The following is a 9,808-nucleotide window of genomic DNA, read 5'->3' as shown; positions in this document are numbered from 1 at the left end:
CCCTGCCTGCCCGAACTGCCGCGCTAACTGCCGCGCCACGCCCTTCTGACGCGCCACGCCCTGTTTGCCCGCCCTGTTCGCCGCGCTCCGGGTCGCTCGCGCTCCCTGGGGGCTGCTCTTCTACGCGGGGAGGTTTGGCCGCCGCCCCTCTTGTCCCTCTTGTCTAATTTTAGGTTAGTGCAGGCAGCCTGCAACAAAAGAAAAGCACAAACCTCAGCCAAACCCTGAAGAGCCCTTTATACATCACAGATGCAGCGTTACATCTCCTCGCAGGGCCATGCTTTCTCCTGGAAGTTGTTCATATTCCTTTCCCTGATATAAAAGCTCTTAATATGAACAGCTGGCTACAGGAGGAGTTCAGATACGCAAAGGTTGTTTTAAGGTATCTTGAAAGGCACAAAAAGATGGTCTGACCCGCCCCAAGCACGACAGAGTCTTTTTGAAACTGGAGAAATTAAGTGGGAGTTAGGTCTCAAACAGGGCATGCAAAAACATGAGAATCAGGCAAGAAGGGAAAAGTAAAACGTACCAAAGAAAGCTTGGCAGTTATTAACAAAAAGGCTCAAGAGATTAAACAGAATAGAAAATGCATGTGTGTGTGGAAGCTGCTGAGATAGTGACAGCTGGAGAATGGGAGTGTGGAACAAACAGGCGCCATGCAGTACTTGGTAATTTTCCTCTGCTGATACACCCCATGGGATGAGAACTGCAACAAAGAGGTTTAGGTCACTTCCTACACGCTGCTGAAAGGGGATTCAAGCATTTCCTAAAGCTTAAAAATTAGGTTTTGAAGGGGAAAACTTAGTTTTGGAAACGGGCCACTTCTAAGAAAAAGGTAATGGACAACACTGATGAAGTTTTTCAGTGTTCCATTACCCACTGGTACACCTCGTTACCACAAAAACCCAGTTATGGTGTTGTGTATTATTACTTAAAAGCTATAGCCCCCAAACAACCCATATCCTTATGGATACTTCCACTTTAAATTTGGTGTGGGGTGGAAGACGACAGGCAAGAGAGAAAGAAACTGCAAGTATCAATTTATCAAGACTATGGTATTCAATATAAGAAACCCTTAATTGATATTACTTCAATACTGCTCTCGTCATGGCTTCTGATAAAGCATACCTGCAATTGTTTTCCATCTTGCTGTGAAGCAATGTAGTTGACTTGTTGAGATGGTGGGGGTGGAGGTGGAGGCGGAGGTAATCCCTGAGACAAATTTGTGGGAGCAGCTACCTGTATGAGAGGCACTCCGGTAGGGAGATGCATGGGCATCGGAGGGTGGATGTTGAAAGGATTTCGTTGCATATTCATCATGGGAGGATGGACACCCACTGGATACGGAAAGATATTCATAGGTTGGTGCTGTGCATTCACTTGTGGCATTACATTCATTTGTTGCTGCATCATATTTATTGGTAACTGAGAACCATCACTTTGCTGGTTGCCTTGGTCTTTGAGGTTTGGATCTATCAAAAGAAAAAACAGACAGTATATGAAGTAGAAAATCCATACTTTATAAAGCAAAAGTGGAGCCAAGTGTCTAAACTCTTCATGAAGTATGGCATATCAAAAAAGCTTTCTATAACCTGAGTATTTTAAAAATATTGCATTACATTATTACACAGCACTCATCACCAGACACATCACAGAGCCAAATGCTAGTTTCTGAGTTTAAGAAGTTCAGGCTACTATGGAAGCCTGCATTTTGAATTTCTATTTTCTCTACTTGTTCCCATAGCACAGCTAATAAATTATTTCATCGCAATGAAACAGTAATTCTCCCCCAAAAAGCCGGAAGACAACCTAATTTATCCAGCTTCTGCAATTGCAGGTCAGTCATACATTATCACGTATGCAATGCTCTGCTCCCCTTTGCCCGATTCACACGCACTCATTGTAGCCATTTCTGGTAACTATAGAAATACCCTGCTGTTTTTTTCTCATTGAACAATAAATCATCCTCAACCAATTTCAAAGATGTTCATATTCGGAAAGAGTTGTTCAAAAACCCTGTAATGGTACAACAGGTAAAGCCTAGAAGTAAAAATAACCTCTTGGGGAGGCATTTCTTTAAAAAATTACGACCTCACACTCTATCTTCAACAGAAGTCAAAAAGTTAAAGTCTAGATACAAGCAGCGAACCTTCCAAAAGTCAAGAAATTGGTTCTGAGAAACGGTTGATGGGTTATAATTTAGATGTCCTTCCCTTAGAATCCCTTCCTTGAGGAACCCTGTCACCTCATTTACAGGGATTAGGATTTAAACACTTATGCTTCACCCCAAATCACCTTTTTTAAAGATCACGGGATAACAGAATCACTGAGGTTGGAAGGGACCTATCAAGACCATCTAGTCCAACCCCCCTGCTCAAGCAGGGTCAGCAAAAGGCGGTTGCTCAGGACCGTTTCGCCCAGGACCATGCCATGATTCCAACCTAGCCTGTTTTATCCAGTTCTGAGAGATCACTGTACTATTCTCAGCTGAATTCACGTTCCAAAAATGAACGTAACAGTGTGATTGTTCCTGAACTATGTGAAATGAAGTCTGCAAATCACACAATACTTTCAATTAAAGGTCTGATAAATTTTGCCTGCAGCAGACTGAAGGTTGGCAAAGTTGTCGCAAAACTTAAGAAGCCACTGATGCCGTCGTCTCTGAAAAGAGGGAGAAAACTGCTGGCATATAGGATGAAAATGGATACAAATGGAAGACAAAAACAAGGAGACAATGGGAAAGTGCGAGTGTGGTTGCCTTCAGAACTGGATTTTACGTTTTTAAGTACAATTCACATCTACCTTTTACTTCAGAGCATTAATAATCTGTGGATGACTTCTTAGCTATTCAGAATCAATCACATCCACAGTTAACTCACTTTCTACCAAAAAGTTTGTTTCCGTCAGGGCAGTTACCTTTCAGATATAAAATACTAAAAAATATTAGACTTCTACTGAGGCTTTAGAGGAAATTTAATGCTGAAGTACAGTAAAAGTACCATTTTTGCATTTATAAATCTCCCTAGATTTTTTTAAGCGTATAAAGAGGAACATGCTTACTTAGAAGCAAGATAAATGTCAATTTAATAATCTGTCATCTCTAGTGTCTACTGTGTGGGTCTGCACAGGCAAATGCAAATCTCCTTGAAAAAAAATTACTTTTTAGAAGGTGTGCAGATGCTAAAAGTAACCATGAAGAGGATATGCCTTCTCTTCAACCAGATCGATTTACTTAAGTAGCACTCCTCAGATGCATACCCCTCAAATTATGTCTAACTTTAAGCAAAACACAAGAAATCCCCAAACTCCACACCTACAAACCTCCATATTGCAAAAAGACTATAGATTCACCCTGAATTATTTTGAAGAACTAATTCAACTCGAGATAGGTCAATGTGACTAGGATTTTACTCGGCCACTGCAGCTGTGACTAAGCTTTTATGTTTCAAAACGATGAATACCTTGTTCAGGTGTCTCCTCTTCTTGTCTCATTCCCCATCCAGACTGTGGGCTTGATGAATTGCGTCCTCTTCTTGAGTAATAATTCTGCACATCAGCAGGTAAAGTCTTTCTTACAGCCCAGCTGGATGCAGATGTCCACCCAGATCTGTCAGCAGGCGTATCGAAAGAATAATCTTGTTCATTCTTACGCTTGTATGGCTGATGTTCTGGGAACCTTGAAGTTTCATTCCCAGAACCATTTGAGTTCCCTGAGAGAGGTTTTCTGTTTTGCCAGTGATTTTCACTCTGGTCTCCATACATGAAACCACCTCTTCCACGCCCACCTCGGCCACGCTGACCTCTCCCTCGATTCGGAATCCAACCTGAACCAAAGTTTTTATTCCAAGAGTGTCCTGAATTGTCATGCCTGCCGTCTTCCCAATGTGGTTTATCTCTCTCTCTGTTCCTGACTTCAGGAATGGAGTTTATCCTTTCCATTACCCAGTCTGGACAATCATTCCTCCGCTTGTCTGAAGAACATTGATCATCATTGGTTTTTTCTGTATTGTCCTTCTCTTTTTTAAGACTTTCACTCTGTTTCTCTTGATCACTTCTGTATCGATCATTTCCTCTGGGATTCCTCCAGCTGTCATTTGCCCATCTCTCTTTCCATCGAGGTGAATGACTGTCCCTCTCATTTCTAGAGAATGAAGAACTTTTATTTCTTGTCCTAGATCGTGATCTTGACCTAGATCGTGACCGTGACCTAGACCACCTCCTATTTCTTCTTTCTCTGTCACGATCTCTTCTTTGACTATCTCTATCACTGCTTCGAGATCTAGATTTTTGCCTCGGAGACGAATCCTTAGTTCTTGACCGAGAAGATGATCTCCTGCTTTCCCTGACAGTTTCCCTTTTGGGAGATCGAGATGGTGTTTTTTTCTCATCTTTGAGTGTCTCTCTCTTCGGAGAATGAGATAAAGATCTCCTTCCCTCCCTCACAATTTCCTTCTTGGGTGATCGTGAGCTCCTGTCTCTGGTCATCTCCCTTTTAGGGGATGGTGATTGAGATTTCCTGCCCTCTCTCCTAGAAGGAGACCAAGTTGTTGATGGAGAGTGAAACCTAGACCTTCTCGTTCGAGTCTTTTTATCTTTTTTGAGTTCCGACTGGCACTCTCTTTCTTGAGGAATAGTTTCATCTTTTTCATCAGAAAGTCCTGAAACTGATGTACAGTTTCCCGCATCACACTGTAAGGAGTTCACTTCTCCTTGCTCTGTACTTTCAACCGGTGGTAACTGCTCAATCTGAGGTTCGTTCTGGTCACTGCAAAATGAGTCACAATCCATTGGTATCATTTCATTGTTATCTTCACCGAAATGTTTATGTTCGGCATTTACCTGGGGTGACTCTGAAGTTCTACCCTCTTCACTTTCTGGCATGGCATTCTCTTTTAAGGATTGTTCTGACGTACTGTCCACAGAAATATTGTGTATTAATGTATCTGGTTCTTCATCTTGAACAGTTTTTAAGTTTTGAGTATTTGTACTTGCACAGTCTAGTACTGTTTTTCCTTCAGCCTCAGAATCATCTATTTCTATGGCTTCTGGATGCTCAGGCAATTTACTTCTGGGGCTCTCTAATGGCTGATCTTTTCCCAGAGGTTCTGGATATTCCAACAGTTCATTTTCTGGACTAGCCGCGGGTTGATCTATTTTTGTCAAAGTCTCTACGTTCTCCATCAATTCATTTTGAGGACTACACAATGTCCGATCTACTTTTTCAAAAGTTGCATGGTCACATACTTCATCTCTGGGACTAGCTGCTGTTTCCATTTGCTCAAGAGTATTTTCACAGATGTCCTGATTCTCAAGTTCTATATTTTTTTCAGTAACACCTTTTACTTCAAATTCCTGACTTTCACCTCCTGAAGTTAGTACTGGAGGTTCTTGGAGAGAAAAACTTACATCCGCATTGCCTGGAGTATCTTCATCTTTGTCACATTCTCTTGTAGTTCCCTCAATTTCTGCATGTTCACTACAGCTTTCCAATCCATTAGCAGATTCTGTTTCTGCATTATTTTTCTGTGGAAGGCTTGCATTATTGCTTTCGTTACCTGACTGCTGGTCTTTATCTAATGTTAGAACTGCTTCAGACTCAGCAACGTCATCATCTTCCACTGAATCACTGCGCGGTTTTTCAGAACGTGCAGAACTTCTCAGTTTCTTTTTAACCACAGGTGTTTGTTGTTTAACTATTCTTTTAGACTTTCGTTTTGGAGGAGCCTTCTCTGATTCCGAAGGAGATTTATTCAGAGATGGGTTATTGCCATCAGGGGCACCGCACGCGGAACTGCTTGACCGAGGTGAACTCTGAGATTGACCCAGAGTCTCATTTTTGCTGTTTCGTGCAGATCTTCTTCTAGGAGTAGTATTAACTGATTTCCTTCTAGCTCCTCTAGTGCCAGATGAACCAGAAGCTTGCTTTTTCTCTTCTCCTTCTTGAGTACATGCAACAGCATATCCTTTACCTAAAGATTCTAATAAAAGCAGAATGCATTAAAGTTTGATAATAACCATTTATCCAAACACAGTTAAGAACATAAAATGACCTTCTCCCGTTTAACAGATATCCTCAAATAATACAATGGAAGATTTACTATGAAATGCTGCCACAGCTTAAGTAGATAAATTAATTTTTTTTTTTTCAGTGCAGACTTTTTCTTTAAAGAACAGAATCAAGCTAACAAAGTGACATCTAAACACACATTTTAGAAGCAGTGCCAGCTACATGGACAGTAATGGCATTCGCAGTGAAACTGCTATTGATATTGCCGTTCAAAGACAGCCAGCATTTACGCTGTTAGAGAAGTAACGAATTAACCACACAACATTGTTAGCCTATAGCAGTTCCTGTCATCACAAAATGCAGGCCTGTTGGCAGCGAAGCCTCAATACTACAGAAGTGAAGCTCAATACTACAGAAAGTGACATTTTTAAATGGCCGTCAGTGGATGATCACATGGGAAGCAGTTGATCAGAAGCAGCAATGACAGCATACCTCTCTACAAAATCAACTTTCAGACAGTGCAAACTCCTTCACCGGTTACAAGACAGACCCTGCACACTCCATGGCAAACTGGACTTCAACTTGGCCCCAAGGCCCCCGGGGTGCCTGCAGCACCTAACAAACCGAATAAGGAGTGCAAGTTCCGGGGGAGCCTAGGGTGCATAAAAAACCTAAAGCTGTAAGAATAATGGCCGTAAGTAGCACACAGCAGCACAGGAGTTCTTGTTTTGATACTGTATTAATTTATTTAATGCAATCCACAATTTGACCAAAGTCTTTGTAGGGAAGCCAAGGGTTACATTCACTGCAAAGGGAACAGAAGGTACTCTCGATACCTATGAAAGCTTATGAGGGACAGCTCAGGAATTAAAGGTTAATGATAATTAAGTAAATATACTTGAATGTAATACTCACTTCAGAACTAAATTAATTTCTTGAGATGCCCATTAATTTGTTTCATACTTTGCACAGACTTCAGAAAGCATAAAGAATTTGGTGTTTAAATTAGTTCTTTTTACAGCTTCATTTTCGTACACAAATAGTATAAACTTGCTAAGAAAGATTAATTTCTATGGACTTTGCAATGTATTTCACATCACACAAAGTCTTGATTCTAACTCTCTGTATAACATTGTTATTTCCCATGCTTTTACTGCACTAAAATATTTAATGTATTCTTAAACAAATTATATAAAAATAAGATAGGAATAAGGCAAGTATGTAACAGCACAAAATCCTCTTTCTACCACTTACTACTTTGTTAGCAGAATCAAAAACATATCACTGTCTATTAAATGTAAACTTATCATCTGACAACCTTAGAGGCAGTAACTCCGCAAGCACCTCACTGGCCTTTAAAAGGCTAAAGCAGAGCACGGGACTATTAATCACCTCCTCTGACCTCCCTTATAAACACACAATAATTTGCCTGAACATGAAAAAAAAAAAATCTAGTTTTGGTTTTTGGATGTCCACCAATCAAAACATCCCTTAAGATAATGAAAACCAATGGTATCAATTGCATAGAAGGTACCATACATTTAAAAGAAAACAACGTGCATGGTAAAGACCTTCCAAAGGAGTTTTAGGTGACTGCCACTATGTGAGGTATCTGCTATAAGAGTCTCCCCAATAATTTTGTTAGAAAGTGACTTCAGAGTGGTTAACCAGCAGTTATTCAGCCACAGGTGGCTGTCTCAGACTAACCGTGTCTTCAAACCTATTACAATAGCCAGGAAAACAAGTTAGATATTAAAAATTTGTAATGACATCTGTGATGATTTTCTTCAATGGGAAAGAAATCACCCTGCAATAATAAAAATTCAGAATACAAATGGAATGTGGGAATCCTGACAGAATTAAAAGGCAAGTTATTTTTGTGGCACTTTCAAAGTTTATTTGTGAAACACAAGCTTCTTTTTAGCATTCCTTACTACTTGTAAAATTTTAACACACAAGCTTCATAAGCTTTGGACTTGGACAAAATACAAGGCATTTCAGCTCACTGTATCTTTATTTAAAAATATTTTAATCACGCAAAAGAACCGCATAATGCCAGCCTAAATCATAATGGTATTTGTAGATTCACTAACATTTTCAGGTCAAATTACTAAAAAGACTATTTAATGGTAAGAGGATCTAACAAAACCGTGCAGCAGCTACAGGGAAGATTCAGGCAGTACAGTTACATGACCATCATTGATATTTGTATGCCTCTTTGCACAGCTCTGGAAGCAACTGTCAACTACTACTCTGATGAAAAACTGTACCCTTAAGGTATGACCAAGAGATGGGGTGGGGTGTGCAAAAAAAAAGCTTATGTAACTATCATTCAGGCACAATTTAGTAAGAATCACAAGATCCAGTTTGGTTTTTTTTGTATGCGTCTATTTTCAGTAGTTTCTTTTTTTCTCCTGTTCTCCACCTTTGCAGAAAGTCCCAGTGCCCCCTGTTTCCTCCATCTTCTGCCTTTTCTTTCATCTCTCATAATTCCTATAAGAGAAGGCCTTGCTCCCGTCTGCTTTATATATATTTGCCGTGCATCTCTAACAGTATTCAGGTTTCTCCTTACCTTCTTTTGTGCATGTCTGTCTTTTCCTCAGTTGCTATATAAAAACTGAATGGGGAAGGAACAATCAACTCAACAGAATGTGACCAAAATCCTAAAGGGAGATCTTCACATCCAGCAACCCCTAGTTTCACTAGGAAGTTCAAAGACTCTGTGTCTTACTTCCTGCATGCTTCTTATCAGTAGGAAGTTTTAAAGTCAAACTTGAAGATGACTTAAAACTTTAGTGTCAACATACTACAATGTTTTAAGATTCAATCTTGATGAGTGTCTTCCACTTTGCCCACAGTACAAGTAATGTATTACATTAAACATCTGAACTTTAGTTCAGGTGTGGCAAGAACATATGGAAACGTACAAAAATAACTTAAGAATTTATTTGCTGTGTCTTGTTAGTTCAATAACGTCACATTTCAAAATCACACCTTTAAAAGAGGAAGTGGAATGCTTATATAAAAAGGATCAAAGTTCTAATCAAGACAATAAATGAGAAAATTCTGTTCTAAATATGAATTTTAAAACAAAAGTATCTAAAAAAAATTTCCTTTTCTTTTGCTGTCAAGACTCAAATTCAAAAGCCCCTGCCTCTCCCAAAATATAGCACAAAGGATTTAGTTCCATGTTCTGCCTTAGGAGTTGACAATGTTATCAGTATTTGTAGATCAGCTGCTGATATCATCAACAGCAATTACTCACATGTTCTAAATAGTCTGCTGTTGAAAAATAATTTGGAGCTTATTTAAATATTCTTCATCTTTCTGATGAGAGAAAAAATGTTGTGGTTTTTTTTTTTAAATGCTTCTGGAGCATACTAACAAAGAAGCCTGACTGTGTAAGTAGAAACGTGAAGGGCAGTCAAGAGATATGAGCTAGCATGTATACTCATTACTACTAGAAGCAGAAATGGTTAAGGATCAGTTAAATTGCACTGCCAAACATCAGAGGCCTGAGGAAGCAATCTATCCATTTTTTACTGGTGAATGCGGAGGTGAAATAAGTACCTTTAACAAGAATGAAGAATATGAATGAATAAAGCATCTTCTTCATGATTCTTCTACTACTTAATGCTTTCCAGCAATTCACTTACTTCCTCACAATTTTTGTAAGCCAAGAGACCCAAATTTCTCCTATCTCTTTGCCTACTAGTCAAGTGAAAGTAGTATAATTCCCAATTCAAAGAAGGTATTGTCTGTAGCCTTAAAAAACAGCACTTCTCTGTTTTCTCTTCTTTG

At 39.6% G+C, this 9,808-nt stretch overlaps 1 protein-coding gene across 1 annotated transcript in view; it reads right to left on the bottom strand.

Moving 5' to 3' along the window:
- Window positions 1-9,808, bottom strand: part of SCAF11 (SR-related CTD-associated factor 11) — a 54,848-nt gene that overhangs the window by 9,888 nt on the left and 35,152 nt on the right. The window contains exons 11-12 of the mRNA XM_009327598.1: window positions 3,462-5,978; window positions 1,129-1,472 (exon numbers count right to left, since the gene is read on the bottom strand). Coding sequence (XP_009325873.1) covers window positions 1,129-1,472; window positions 3,462-5,978 — 2,861 coding nt within the window. The remainder of the gene's footprint in view (window positions 1-1,128; window positions 1,473-3,461; window positions 5,979-9,808) is intronic.

This window comes from Pygoscelis adeliae, unplaced genomic scaffold, assembly GCF_000699105.1.
Source record: "Pygoscelis adeliae isolate BGI_AS28 unplaced genomic scaffold, ASM69910v1 Scaffold113, whole genome shotgun sequence".
NCBI classification, from domain to species: Eukaryota; Metazoa; Chordata; class Aves; order Sphenisciformes; family Spheniscidae; genus Pygoscelis; species Pygoscelis adeliae.
The sequence above is the reverse complement of the archived record's forward strand: the minus strand, read 5'-3'. Positions and strand labels throughout refer to the sequence as shown.